The following is a 15703-nucleotide window of genomic DNA, read 5'->3' on the forward strand; positions in this document are numbered from 1 at the left end:
GTCTTGCATCTAGGGATGTGTGAACACACCCCAGCCTGGGTTCTCTGGGTGCCTGCTGAAGCACCCCTCTGCCTTTTTTTCTGCGTAAAAGAGGGAGATGGAAAAATGTGCGTATTTAAATATGTGCAGTTTGGGGGCTGGGAAAGCTTAGTATGTGCATTATGCATTATCACCAGATGATGTAATTGGGGGGCAGCTCAAAAGATCCAGAGCACAGCACAGCTCAAAGAAAGGTCCAGGCACATGCCTGGAGTGACCTTTGTAACAGTGCCCATGCTCTACAACCATTTATTCATGGTTTGCATCACCGCATTGACATAACCTCTGATGCTGCACCTATCTAACTTTATCATTATATGGACATTCACCCCAGTCACACAGCTACTTACCTGCACCATGGACTTTCACCCTGGTCCTGTATAGCAATTTAGGCATCCAATTTAGCTAAATTTCGCTTTTCCTGCTGATCCTACAGCTACTTACTTCATTCTCTAAGCATGTATCTTCATACTGCAGACACTTACCTTTATCATCCTGCAAACATCCATCCTAGTCTTGCAACTACTTACCTCACTCCAAGAGTGTGTCTCCTGGTCCTACAGCTGCTTACCAGTATTGCTTTAGGGTTTGGTGTGGTTTTTTGGCCTTATCCTGTATCTACCAACTGTGATTCCCAAGATATGAGTCCAATCCTGTAGCTACTGACTTCAATGATCCTGTGATGTAACAAGGACTAATAAAATCTACAGTTGCTGCATCAAAGTTATCACATGTCCCCCTGGTAGAAGGGACACCCCTTGTGACAGATACTAATGTACCAAGTGTCAGAAAACCATTCAAAATTCAAAACTTAGGGAAGATTTATAGAGAGCTGTTCCTTGCTAAACAAAGTTCTTGTCTCAATCTCAGCTGTTAAAAGAGACATTTTCCCCCCTAAAATAATCCTGTTACCACTTTGTACTTCTGTCAGAAAAAGATCCCAAAGTATAAAATGGGAGTAAATATGTATCAATTAGAATCAAAGCCCCCCGAAGGGATATAATCAGAACCATCATTGAACTCCCCTTTTTAAATTAAATAGGACAAACCACAAATATTACATATGTATCAATATATATATTACAAATATATCAGAAATATTATCAAATATATATAATAAATATATTATGAATTTATTTATATATTACACATGTATTACACATATGTATTACAAATATATATCACAAATATTATTATAATATATTGCAAATATTACATATGTATCAGTGTATTACATATGTTGTTGTTGTTGTTCAGTCGTTCAGTCGTGTCCGACTCTTCGTGACCCCATGGACCATAGCACGCCAGGCCTTCCTGTCCTGCGCTCTCTCCCGGAGTGTGCTCAAGTTCATATTCATTGCATCCGTGATGCTATCTAGCCATCTCATCCTCTGCTGTCCCCTTCTCCTTTTGCCTTCAGTCTTTCCCAGCATCAGGGTCTTTTCCAGGGAGTTTTCTCTTCGCATTAGGTGGCCAAAATATTGGAGCTTCAGCTTCATTATCTGTCCTTCCAATGAGCACTCAGGGTTGATTTCCTTTAGGATGGGCTGATTTGACCTCCTTGCAGTCCAGGGGACTCGTAAGAGTCTTCTCCAGCACCACAGTTCGAAAGCATCAATTCTTCGGCACTCAGCCTTCCTTATAGTCCAGCTCTCACAGCCATACATTACTACTGGGAAAACCATAGCTTTGATTAGACGGACCTTTGTCGGCAAGGTGATGTCTCTGCTTCTTACTATGCTGTCTAGGTTTGCCATAGCTTTCCTCCCAAGGAGCAAGCGTCTTTTAATTTCATGGCTACAGTCACCGTCTGCGGTGATCTTGGAGCCCAAGAAAGTAAAATCTGTCACTGCTTCCATTTCTTCCCCTTCTATATGCCAGGAAGTGATAGGGCCAGATGACATGATCTTAGTTTTTTTAATGTTGAGTTTCAAACCAGCTTTTGCACTCTCCTCTTTCACCCTCAACAAGAGGCTCTTGAGATCCTCTTCGCTTTCTGCCATTAGGGTGGTATCGTCTGCATATCGGAGGTTGTTGATAATTCTCCCGGCAATCTTAATTCCGACCTCTGATTCATCCAACCCGGCATTTCTCATGATGTACTCTGCATATAAGTTAAATAAGCAGGGTGACAATATGCAGCCTTGTCGTACTCCTTTCCCAATTTTGAACCAATTGGTTGTTCCATGTCTGGTTCTTACTGTTGCTTCTTGACCCTCGTACAGGTTTCTCAGGAGACGGGTAAGGTGGTCTGGTACTCCCATCACTTTCAGAATTTGCCACAGTTTGTTGTGATCCACACAATCAAAGGCTTTAGCGTAGTCAATGAAGCAGAAATAGACGTTTTTCTGGAATTCTCTTGCTTTCTCCATGATGCAGCGAATGTTGGCGATTTGATCTCTAGTTCCTCTGCCTCTTCTAAACCCAGCTTGTACTTCGGGTAGTTCTCGGTTCGCATACTGCTGAAGCCTAGCTTGTAGGATTTTGAGCATCACCTTGCTGGCATGTGAAATGAGCGCAATTGTGCGGTAGTTTGAACACTCTTTGGCGTTGCCCTTCTTTGGAATTGGAATGTAAACTGACCTTTTCCAGTCTTGTGGCCACTGTTGAGTGTTCCAGATTACATATGTATCAATATGTATATTAAAGGTAAAGGTGTCCCCAACCAGTCGTGTCCGACTCTAGGGTGCAGTACTCATCCCCGTTTCTAAGCCGAAGAGCCAGCGCTGTCCGAAGACGCTTCCGTGGTCATGTGGCCGGCATGACTGAACACCGAGGTGCACGGAACGCTGTTACCTTTCCCGCCGAGGCAGTACCTATTTATCTACTTGCAATTTCTTGCTTTCAAACTGCTCGGTTGGCATAAAATATGTATATTACATATGTACCAATTAGAATCAAAGCCCCCAAAAGGGATTTAATCAGAACCATCACTGCCCCCCTTTTAATTCAGTCTGACAAAACACAGATATTACACAGGAAATCCAATTACAGCCAACTGGGATCACAAGAGTTTCAATATATTAATAACCTTATATTTATCCACAGAAGTTCTTTGGGGGTTTAAGATTCAATTGGAATTATTGAAATGTGTCTCTTCATATCTGTCCATGACATGATGGTCCCCAATTTCTCTTTCCAAGAATCCTCCCTCCCTCCCTTCCTTCCTCCTTTTAACCACTTTGTACATCTTTCCCTGCCATCACTGAACCCCTTTGGTGTTTGGGCTACACTTATTCATTCCAACATAAAAAGAAATTCTGAGAACCTTTCACAATGTAAAGCAGCCCAGGACTAGCACAGGTTGTGAAATCTCATAAAGAATATGAGATTCTTTATGATAACATAACTCCCAGTGTTTATGTTTATAATAACATAACTCCCAGTGGTTATTGGGATCAACAGAAGATATTATCTTAAATATGTACTTACAGCATGTGCAGTGTCCAAAAGGACAATGACACATGGGGTCAACCACCACTCAGTAGAATGTTAGATGTTCTGCCCCTACTACATTCCAACCTCATGTCACTACGTACCAGTATATTCTTGATATTATTAGTCCTTTTATATGCAAACACTGGTATGTTCTTGTAAAATAGATACATCTTCCAGAATACGCTGGTGTTTCAAAATCCTTATTTTTATGGACATAGTGGCTTTGTTGAAGGTTAGATGACATGCCTGTCCACTTTTACCCCTCTTATATGTTATATGACATATATGTTATATGTTATATATAGGTTATATGACAACCTTGCTTGTCTTTAGATGTCCAAAGATATTAAGGGCACAATCCTGTGCATGTTTAGACAGTAAATGTCTTCAAACTCCCAACATTCCCCAGCCAGCATGGCTGGCTGAGGAATACTGGGAATTGTAGGATCTTTTTCTATCTGAACATGTATAGGATTGTGGCCAAATTTGGGGGCTATAGAACAGGTTGCTATAACAAAGAGGAAGGAAGTTTTCTAAAAATAATTTCCAGGAAAGGAGGCAGTGTGGATTCTAAGATTGGGTACTATGACCCCCTGAAGTCTAATCTATATCTATTCATTGTTTTGTTATTGTTATTTTGGATTTTTCAAAGATGGATGCACTAAGTAATAACAGGATCGTTTCTGGGAGGAAATTGTCTCCATTGGAAGTATCCAGTGGTGTCATTCTGCAAACTCAATTAGCGCTAACAGTACTCCACCAAAAAATCTCCATTGCACAAGCAGTTGCCAACGATACTTGCTCAATCGATGGTGTATCCAGTTGCACAACCCACTGGTTGCCCTATGGATTGCACAAGCGTGGTGAACAACTGCTTCTACAACTTGAGTTGTCTTCTCATCTTGCACATAGTTCAGAACCTGCTTTCCACTCGTGCAGAGTCATAGGTACTAACGGAATGAAACATCTGGATACTTCCCTCTGTTTATCGGCTGGGATTGAAACGAGTATATGGTTTAGCAAGGACCAGCTGACTATAAATCTTCTCTATATGTACTTTGGGCAGTCAGTAGTATTTTTCCTCAAAATATTGAGCCAGAAACAGAGGGCACAGAGGATCCAACACAGGTTGCCCGCAAGCAGCCAGCCTGGCCTATCTGGTCAGCAAGCTGTCCCCCCTGCACTTGCGGAAAAGAGATTTAGAGCGTGTTTAAAAAGGTAAAAAAGGTAAAGGTGTCCCCAACCAGTCGTGTCCGACTCTAGGGTGCGGTGCTCATCCCCGTTCCTAAGCCGAAGAGCCACCCCTGTCCGAAGACGCTTCCGTGGTCATGTGGCCAGCATGACTGAACACCGAGGTGCACGGAACGCTGTTACCTTTCCCGCCGAGGCGGTACCTATTTATCTACTTGCAATTTCTTGCCTTCAAACTGCTAGGTTGGCAGGAGCTGGGACTGAAGACGGGAGCTCACTCCGTCACGCAGCACTCGGGTCTCGAACTGCTGACCTGCCGACCTTCCAGTCTGCAGTTCAGCGTCTTAACCACTAAGCCACCGTGGTCCCTAGGGCATGTTTAGACTGAAAAAAATCCTATGGGAGTTGTAGGGCTTTTTTCTGTCTAAACATGCATAGGATTGTGCCCTTAAGGCACAATCTCCATTGCTGAGGAATTAGTAGGGCTGGCCACTCATGGTTCAGAAGTGGTGGCCAGCCCAGCCCATGCCAGAGCAGCACTGGATTCTGCCCACTGAGTTCCAAATATTTTGAAGTTTTGAAGAAGATAAGAAAGATATGATTTTTTAATTGTTTTATCACATTTGGAACATGAGTGTCTTAAATATTAGTTTATAAAAGTGACGCAATTCATTTGTTTGTTGTTATCACTATAATTGTTATGTTTTGAAGTGTAAAATAAATATCAGTGATATTTTTCTTAAGGAATGTCCACTACTTTTAAGTGATAACATGTATATTAAAATATTTCCTAAAGAGATGTGAATTAACTTTAAAATAATTAATTGAGATACACACACACACACACACACACACACATCATCTGCTATTGATGAAGAGAAATCTATCAAAACATTTTGGCATACAACACATTGGGAATTAAGCACTGCAGCTATCTTTTGATTTTGTTTTCCACGTTTTGATTTCCCATGATAGTTAATGGGAGGCACAATGTATCATCTTTCTGCATTTATCATGATGATGACTATTATTATTTTAAAATTTTCTTGGCTGCCTTTCAGGGCAGAAGCCCTCCCAAGACAGCAATAAAATACATTAAAACAGTTAAAATATTCAAACCTATACAAACATAAACACAATAAAACAGCAATAAAAACAACAATACAAGCCAACAATAAAACCAGCAGCAGCAACAACAGCAGTCATATCAAGAGAAGGCCAGGGTAAAATAATATGTTTTCAAGGCCTTCTTAAAAGTCTGCAAGGACAGAGCATGGCAACTTGTTCCAAAGGTGTGGGGCCACTGCAGAGAAGGCCCTCTCACATGTGATCACCCACCTGACTGCTTTTGTGAGTGGGCAAATGAGAAGGACCTCTCTTTCTGATCTTAAAGTATGGGCAGTCTGATATGGGTGAAGGCGGTCCTTCAAGTACCTTGGTCCCAAACTCTTTAAGGCTTTAAAGGTAAAAAACCAGCACTTTGAATTGGGCTCAAAAACACACTGTTAACCAGTGCAGCTGGTGCAGTATGGACATTATATGATCAAATCACCTTGCCCGCACCAGTATTCCAGTGGCTGCATTCTTCACCAGCTGAAGTTTCTGAACTATCTTCAAAGACAGCCCCACTTACAGCAAATTACAGTCGTCCAGCGTGGACATCATTAGTGTGTGGATAATGAGGAAAGATCCATCCTCTCCAGACAGAGGTGCAGCTGACATGCCAGATTAGCCGGTAAAAAGCACTCCAGGACACTGCAGCCACCTGGGCTTCCCCAGTTAGTTCACAGTCCAGGAGGACTCCTAGACTGCAAACTTGGTCTTTTAGGGGGAGTGCAACCAGTTGTAAACCTCCATCCAAAGTAGTTGGTTTTCCAAACCACAGTACCTCCATCTTGTCTGGATCAAGGTTCATCTTGTTCACTCTCATCCATCCCAGCTAGAGATGTACGAAAGTCACTTACCTTTTCGAAGGGTGACATTCGCGGTGGGGGGAGGCGTAGCCGCCGCCATTTGCGTTCCCTTTTTTTTGCCGCGATAGGCTATGTAAATACTTACGCAGCCTATCATGGCTTCCGCAGGGATGCAAATGGCGTCCCTGCATTAGCTGTGATAGGCTACGTAAGTATTTACGTAGCCTATCACGGCTATAGTGATGAAGCGAATGGTGGCCATGGATGCAGCCACCATTCACAAGTCAGCGCGAACGGCAGCAGGTAGGTGTCCCGTTTCGCACGCCTTTCGCGGGGTGGGGTGGGCTTCGTTCCACCACGGATTTCGGGGGGCCAAATGCATTGGCATTCAGCCTCACCAAGATCCATAGTGGAATTCTCTGACATCCCTAATCCCAACAGCCTCTAGACACTGGCTCAAGTGTTCTACAGCCTCCCTGGGATGTGCAGATGGAAATGAGAGGTAGAGCTGAGTATTGTTCACATACTGATAACCTTTCAGCCCAAACCTCCTGATGACTTTCCCCAGCGGCTTCATGTAGCTGTTAAAAAGCATGGGGGACAAGATAGAACCTTGTGGCACCCCACAGGCTAATGCCCATGGGGTGGTACAGGTCCCCCAGCACCACCTTCTGAGATCACTCCTCCAGAAAGGACCAGAACCACTTTAAAACCATGCCTCCAAAGCCCAATCCAGATAAATGATCCAGAAGGATACCATGGTCAATGGTCTTGAAAGCCACAGAGAGGTCCAGAAGAACCAACAGGGTTGCACTCCCCCCATCCATTTCTTGGTGTAAGTCATCAGCCAGGGTGACCAAGGCTGTTTCTGGCCCATAACCAGGCCTGGAACCTGATTGGAATGGATCTAGATAATCACTTTCATCAAAAATGGCTTGGAGTTGTGAGGCCGCCACACACTCCAGAACCTTGCCCCCAAACAGCACATTTGGCACAGGGCAGTAGTGATCCAGAACCATAGGATCTAAATGTGGTTTCTTCAACAAGGGCTTCACCACAGCTTCTTTCAAAGCTGATTTTGACTCAAGTTCAGTACCTGAGTTGAAGGAGCTGGCCTCCTAATCTGTCTGAGAGGGACGAGGCCATTTTGCAAAGTGCCAAACTGGGATCAGAGTTGAATCTGGTGATTGATGCACACCTCTAGAATTGAGGGATAGTTGCAGAGTAACAGGTCTGCTTTTTTACTGCCAGGACTTTATCTCACAGGATCACTCACATATAAACCCACCAGTGTTGGTATTAGATAAGGGCTTGCTTAAATTTTGTAACCCTTGGCAAGAAGCCCAAAGTTGATTTTGCAGATATGGTAACCTGTTATAAATAGGCAGGGATCTCAATAGGCAGGATTCATTTCCAAGGATCTCCAAGCCATGGGGCTACTCTTGCTATTGGGGTTCTCTGTTTTGCTAGCAGGGCTAACCCTGGCAGAAGTGGCTGTCACCTTCAACAACTGCAAACAGTTTTTCTACAAGAGGCAAGAGCCAACATGGTTTCGGGGGAATGATATTGAAAAGATTTGCCAGAAGTACAAAGATAAATATTATTATGCCACGTTATACGATTCTGGTTTTCGAAATGCATACTGGTCAGCCTACACTTTGTTTAAGGGTGACTGCCCAGATAAAGCCAACAGAAGGAGTGCATGGTTCATAGAGCCCCAGGTAAGTACCCAAAGTTGACCCAAGTCAGTAATTTCAAAATCATGCACCAAGGAAAACAGGCATGCTGCAAGGTTAATTGAGTGCTTATTAATTGTTTATTAACTGATTACTTGTAATCTGTTTCAGAAACTGATAGAACAGGAAGTCTGAGATTCTGAATATGTGTCAATATCATTTAATATGGGTGTGCACCAACTAGGGATTGACAAATGCATCTATTCCTATTTCTCTTGGTTTCTCATTTTTCCAGTCTTAAATTTGGCTTTTGATGAACTTTGAGAATCGTGTTTTACAAATCTGCAGGAAAATACAAGAGCATGGACTTTGTATGCATTTTGCCTAATTTACATATTTTGCAAGCAATGTTCATGATATACTGCATTTTTCACTGTTATTTTTCCAAATGTATGCTTTGTCGTACACTTTTTTTTTTCTTTATTGGAGTACTCCATTGCAAAATTCAGAGGCATGTGAATGTTGAACGATAACTGAATTCCAATTCACACCATGTTCAGAAGTACAGAATTTGGTAGGTTTGCATTAAAATAAGAACTGAATGAATTCTCTCCAAACCATAGCACTGACCACAAGATTTGTTTTGGAACTGAATGTGGCAGTTCAGAAAACAGCCTGATTTGTCTCAAACCAAATCAGAGGCTGGCTGCACCAATTTAGGCCTGTACCCGATCACAGAAATCCATATCTTTGTGCCTCCCATTGACTCTAATTAATAATCAACAAATTGCTCTAACATTTTCTCTGAATTAAATGATGTTTGATTGTGATGACGATAAAGCAGGGCCACCCCACCCTGCCGATTCTGCTTGCAATAGCCCCACGATCACTTCTGACTGGATATGCACAGGGTTGCCCTCTGTAAGTCTCCATATGGTGCTCTGCTTTGGACATGGCTTCTTGCAGTCAGGAGACATGCCCAGATCCAAGACTCATGAAGTAACACAGAGGCTGGGCAATTCTGAGGGAGGGTGCTTCTTACATTCCAAAAGGAAGGTTTTTGGGGTACGGCTGAATGGTCACTCCAGTTTTAGATGAGGAAAAAAAATGCCTCAGCTCTCAGAAATGTGGGGTCTAACTCTGATTCAATAGTTGCCTGTAGTGTATGATCCAATCATCTGCATTAAGAAGCATCTAATTAACAGCAGAGACATGGATAATAATGACAGGCATGCAAGGAAGCAAGGAACACAGGAGGACTGCACAACAATTGTCATTCTTCTCAATGCTCAAAGCGAACTTCTCATATCTTGTAGCCTCAGGTGGAAAAGCCCAGTATTTGGGGGGGATATCTGGAAACTGTCCTCTGGCTGGGCCCCTCCTGTGTCAGTGAGCCCCCATCCTCCACGGGTGCCAGGGGATGACGTTGCAAGAGTGGCAAGCAGAAGCATTACTCACGTGGAGCTGCCATTTTAACTTCCTACAATGCCCCCAACATAGTGTCACCCTGGGGGATTATGGGAAATTGAAGTGGTGCCTCCCCTGACTGAGCTGCCCAGAACTAAGACCAGTGAAAGGGGGACCAAGGGCAGGAATTTGCAGTGGCCTGCGCAATACTCAGGAGCAGCCTGGGGTGCCCAAGCGCTTCAACTTTTCAGAACTGAGCCAGTTCTCCACACATCCACACAGCCATCTTTACCACTTCTTTTTTTTAAGACAGGGAAAGACGACAAAAATAAGGGGAACGCAAATAGCATACAAGCGTTGTTGTTGTTTTTTTTAAAAAAAGTCAGACATGATAGGCTACGTAAACATTTATGTAGCCTATCACGGTTTTTTTAAAAAAACCTAGCCGTGATAGGCTACGTAAATCTTTACATAGCTAGCCTATCACGTTTTGTTTTGGTTTTTTTAAACTGGAAATGGTGGCGGCGGCAGCTGGTCAGAAGACCAGCCGGAGCCGCCACCAAACTGCCGCCGGAGCCGCCGCCGGAGCTGCCGCCACCAGGAAGATCCGCCCAAGGTAAGTCTCATCCCGGGGGTGGGGGGGGTGGCAGGCCATTCCGCCACCGATTTCAGGGGATTTCAGTTACCCTGAGATCCATGGCGGAATTTTCGTACATCCCTAATTTTTAAACTGCTTTAAAGCAACCCTTTCATAGACTCTAGGGATGTACAAAAGGGACTTACCTTGTCCCGCAGCTTGCTTCGCGGTGGGGGGGAGGCGCATCGCTTCTCCCCCCAAAGTTCAGGCAAGGGGGGGGAGGCGCCCCGCCTCACCCGGCCGAAATTCAGGCCGGGGGGGAGGTGCCCCACCTCGCCTGGTCGAAATTCAGGCCAGGGAGAAGCGCCCCGTCTCCCCAGCCACAAAAGAAAAAGTGAAAAAAAAAACCCGTGATAGGCTACGTAACGATAAACGTAGCCTATCACGGCTAGATTTCCAAAGTCAGCCGTGATAGGCTATGTTAATCGTCACTAATTAATCTAGTCACGTAATTAATTAATCTAGTCACTAGTTAATCATCACGTAATTAACTATCACGGGTGACTTTGGGGGGGAAAAGCGCGTACGCAAATGGCGGCAGCCCATGGGCGCCGCCATTTGCGTTCCTTATTTTGGCACGTCTAGTCTACGTAAAGATTTGCTATTTGCGTTGCCCTTATTTTCGCCGTAGTCTACGTAAACATTTACGTAGACTAGACGTGCCAAAATAAGGAACGCAAATGGCAGCGCCCATGGGCCGCCGCCATTTGCGTACGCGCTTTTTTTTTCCCAAAGTCACCTGTGATAGGCTACGTGACGATTTACGTAGCCTATCACGGCTGACTTTGGAAATCTAGCCGTGATAGGCTACGTAAATCGTCACGTAGCCTATCACGGGAGTGTTTTTTTGTTTTTACTTTTTTATTTTGTAATGGCGGCGGCGGCAGCTGGTCGGGAGACCGGCCGCCGCCCCTGCCCCCGATGAAACGCCGCTGAACCACCGCCGGGACCCGCCGCCGGGAGGGACATTCGGCCACGGTAAGTCCCATCCCGGGGGGAGCGGGGGGCCAGCGGAGAATTTCCCCAACACTTTCGGGGGGCAGAATGCCTCGGCACTCAGCCTCCCGAAGAGTCGTGGAGAAATTCTCCACCATCCCTAATAGACTCTCTTAAATGGCGTAGGGGAAACTGCACACTAGGAATTACACAACTGACATGAAAACTAAGTGAGAAACAGAAATCTGTGGCTGAGCAGAGGGGACAGGGGAGAAATTCATTCCATCCACATGTTTTCACTTCTGAATTGCTCTGTGAATCAAAACTCTGAAATTTGCAATTTCATAAATGCTCTGAGTAGGGATGCTGGAGAAATCTGCCATAGACCCAAATGAGGTTGGATTCCCAGGAATCCAACCTGTGGAGTGCACAGCAGATTGAGTCTCTTTGCCTGCACGTCGTCCAGATTTTGCACGGCTGCTTTCTCTCATTAAACAAGGTGAGATACACCCATTGAGGCTGCAATTAGTGCACTGGGGGCAAATAAAGATGGTAATTTGAGTATTTAACACCATTTGCAGTCATGAAGTGCCTAGTTATATGTAAATTGTGGCTGCAATTTATGTATAACTAAGCACTTTACAGCCACAAATGGTGTAATGTACACTACTTACGACCACAATTTACGTATAATGAAGCACTTTATGGCCTCAAATGGCATAAAACATGCTAATTCCTGCTGTAATTTACCGAGTTGTGGCCGCAATTGGTGAATCTTGCAATGTTTTAAGAGAAAAATGCCACACCAAACCTGAAGGATGTGCCAGGGCTCCAAGGAAATCCACTGAACTCCAAGAAGGCTGGATTTCCCCGTGACAAACACCCCCCTACGCTGGACCGCAAATGCCCTGAGTAACTGAAGCAATTTTGATGATGCAGAAATACCTGGGAAAATGAAGTAAAATAAAGTAAAATAAAATAAAACAGGAAAGTCTAAATAATTATGTGGAACACTTTGCCTCCAAGTGGACAAACTGACACTTCTATTCTACCAAACAACTTCTGCTGCAACAAAATTTAGCTTCTACTTCAGCAAAAGCCACATTTAAGGAAAAGGTATACCTCGAAATTGTCCTTGAAACTGTTCCAGGAAAGTCGAGGAGAAAGATATTTTATATGCCTTTGAAATCTATGTTGTTTACCTCTTGCACCAAGAACGTTAGCAGGAGTGAAACATATATAGCTGCCACTTGAGTCTATATGATTTCCATTCACCGTTTGTGAGTGGACACTTCTAGGGATATTTGGCCTGCTTTTGGTGACATTTATGTATACTCTTTTAAAAAATGTCATTTGATACATAGATATAGATATGTATCCACACAGAGACATTTCATATGCACTCATTAAAACTGATATATTCAAATCGTAGCAACTTTTCTTCTCTTTTCCTGTTCTTTGTTCAGTTTTGCTTTGTGTTTTATTTTGCTGAAATTTTACAATAAAATAATGAAAAAAATTATTACACAACAGCTGAACTAGGATGAATATATCTTATATGGATGGCATGGATGATTTTAATCATCCCTCCAATCAAAAATATAGTCACTACAGTTTACTCCTAGTAAAAGTAGGGATGGACGAAAGTCACTTACCTCCTCCCGAAGCTTGCTTTGCGGTGGGGGGGAGGTGCTCCGTCCCTCCCCCCGAAATTCGGGGGGGGAGGCGCCCCGTCTCTCCCCACCGAAATTCTGGCCGGGGGGGAGCGCCCCGCCTCTCCGGCCGCAAAAGTTCTACTCCTGCCGGGATGCAAATGGCGGCAGCTGTGGAGGCCGCCGTTTGCGTCCCTGGCCTGCAGTCAGCCGTGATAGGCTACGTAAATGTTTACGTAGCCTATCACGGCTGACTTTGGAAAAAAAAAAGATGTGTATGCAAATGAGCGCCGCCATTTGCATTCCTTATTTTGGCACGGGTAGTCTACGTAAATATTTACGTAGACTACGGCCAAAATAAGGGCAACACAAATAGCAAATAGCATTGCCCTTATTTTCGCCGTACTCTACATCAATATTTACGTAGACTACCTGTGCCAAAATAAGGAACGCAAATGGCGGTGCCCATGGGCGCCGCCATTTCAGTACGCACTTTTTTTTTTTTTCAAAGTCAGCCATGATAGGCTACGTAAATCTTTACGTAGCCTATCACATTTGTTGTTGTTGTTGTTTTTACTTGGAAATGGCGGCAGCGGCAGCCGGTTGGAAGACCAGCCGCCGCCGCCGCCGCCGAACCACTGCCGGGAGCTGCCGCCGTCAGGGACATTTGCACAAGGTAAGTCCCATCCCGGGGGGGCGGGGGGGGCAGACCGTTTCTCCACCAATTTCGGGGGGCCAAATGCGTTGGCATTCGGCCTCCCAGAGATTCGTGGAGAAATTCCCTGACATCCCTAAGTAAAAGTGTACTTGAAGTCTCCTAATGAAGACTGATGTTGAAATATTTTGGCCAATTATAAAATAGCTTTGGGCCAATTATAATATAGCTTTGGGCCAATTATATTATAGCTTCTAGGTTTTAGCTATTATGGTTTTAATTTTTCATATCATATAAATGCCATATTACATTGTTCCATTTGTATTAACTATTTGGTTAGGTGGTATACTTTTTTTCTTAACATTGTCAATGGTACATCTTGTTAAGGCCAATTTCGCTCTGTGGTTTATATTTCGTGGAAACAGTCACTGCTTCAACATCACCCAAACCTGACTGTGAATTGAATAAGTCGTATTGATGCCAAGAGCTTCAGCTATTGGACAGTATAGAAATGAAATGAATGAATGAATGAATGAATGAATGAATGAATAAATAAATAAATAAATATTTTTGGACAGCTGGCTATTGGCACTGCAACAGGAAATATGCTGACTGAGGCTCAAGCTCGTCTGAATGTAGATCAACTTAAACGTGGCCAGGCCATCACCATTGACTATGAAGACACAACTTACGACCGAGGACATCTGAACCCTAACTCATTCCAGTGTAACACTGGTGGTGAATTTGGTCGTGATGCCACCTTCACACTGACCAACGCTGTGCCCATGGATCCCTGCTTCAACCGGGTCCGGTGGGCCAAGCTAGAGAAAACTCTCAAGGACCAGCTGTCACAATCCTGTCCAGGGACTGCCTACCTGTTGACTGGATCAATCCCTAATCCTGCAGAGAAAATACCCGACCCTGCTTATGATACTGAAAGTGACCGAGACAGAGAATACAAGAGGGTGGTAATTCCCAGCCACATTTGGACGGCCGTTTGCTGTGACAACTCAAATGAGAATCTCAAATTCTCCTTTGGATTTCTGGCAGAAAACAAGGAGGAATCATTGCTGCGTATTTTACCAGTGGAAGAATTGGAGGCATTCCTCAAAAGTATGTATCTCCCTCCTAATAATCAGCCCATCAAATTGTTTGCCGATTACTGTAATCCAGAGAGCAAAAAAGGACAAGCGGTTTTAGACAGGATCAACGTTGCCTTGATTCAAGGCTTTCGAGATCTCATTGAAAACTATTATGTTATATTGTTTCCTCTCGAGGAAAGGAAAACGCTGGACAAAGGGACAAAGGCAGCGACGACAAGCATGGATGTGGATCAGAATTCTCTTCGGCTGACGGGTGCTAAGTTAGCATTGGGCTTTCAGAACCTTTCAGACTGGTACCGCCATGCTGAGAATATCTCCTCTCAAGAAAACATGGCCTGCATCCTCTCATCCGTTAGAGGCATCTCAAGAATTAGGAGGGCTACAGAGAAAACTCCTCCCATAGCGTGCACACTCCAGGAACAGAAAAACATTACTGACTCCCCTGTCTCTGCCAAAGGATGGAGATGTGTTTGGCAAAACTGTGGCTATCATGGAAAAACTAGCTACTCCTGGTGTTCTACTTCATACAGTAATAACTGGGACTACTGCTGCACAGGCAAGTGCACGTTTGACAGCACGGCAGATGAGCATCGCTGTCGCTCTGGAGATAAATCTGTGCTTTGCTCACCTCTGTATTCGAACATCGTCATCACTGGGGAACCGTGTCGTCCCGATCACCCCTGTGGCCGTTATGAGGAAAGTTATTATTGGTGCTACACAGACTATAAAGATAACTGGGATTACTGCTGTGCTCCCCGGCACTACTGTGACGCACACGGTTATTCTTACAAATGGTGTTACGTTGATGATGATCATTCAACAAGCAGGACTTGTGTGGTTTAGCTGAGGAGTGATGGGGATTAGGGATGGACAGATTTTGTTCAAGATTGGGACTACCTGCAGAATGGAGAAAGAGCACTTACTATCTATCTATCTATCTATCTATCAATCAATCATCTATCTATCTATCTATCTATCCATCCATCCATCCATCCATCCATCCATCCATCCATCCATCATTACAGGGCCTCTGAGATAGTCAAAGCCCCCTTTTCC

General features: G+C 44.1%; 1 protein-coding gene across 1 annotated transcript; it reads left to right on the forward strand.

Moving 5' to 3' along the window:
* Positions 1 to 14149: 14149 nt before the first annotated feature.
* Positions 14150 to 15490, forward strand: LOC146345229 (uncharacterized). Its single transcript, XM_084859835.1, has one exon. It carries the CDS (start codon positions 14150 to 14152, stop codon positions 15488 to 15490), a length of 1341 nt encoding a protein of 446 aa, XP_084715961.1.
* Positions 15491 to 15703: the final 213 nt, after the last annotated feature.

The sequence above is a fragment of the Heloderma suspectum genome, chromosome 5 (assembly GCF_057233095.1).
Source record: "Heloderma suspectum isolate Gila_16-S chromosome 5, 16-S_ref, whole genome shotgun sequence".
Lineage (NCBI taxonomy): Eukaryota > Metazoa > Chordata > Lepidosauria > Squamata > Helodermatidae > Heloderma > Heloderma suspectum.

Excerpts from the sequence above, each read along its gene's own strand:
- LOC146345229 (XM_084859835.1), top strand. The coding sequence starts at position 14,150 with ATGCTGACTGAGGCTCAAGCTCGTCTGAATGTAGATCAACTTAAACGT.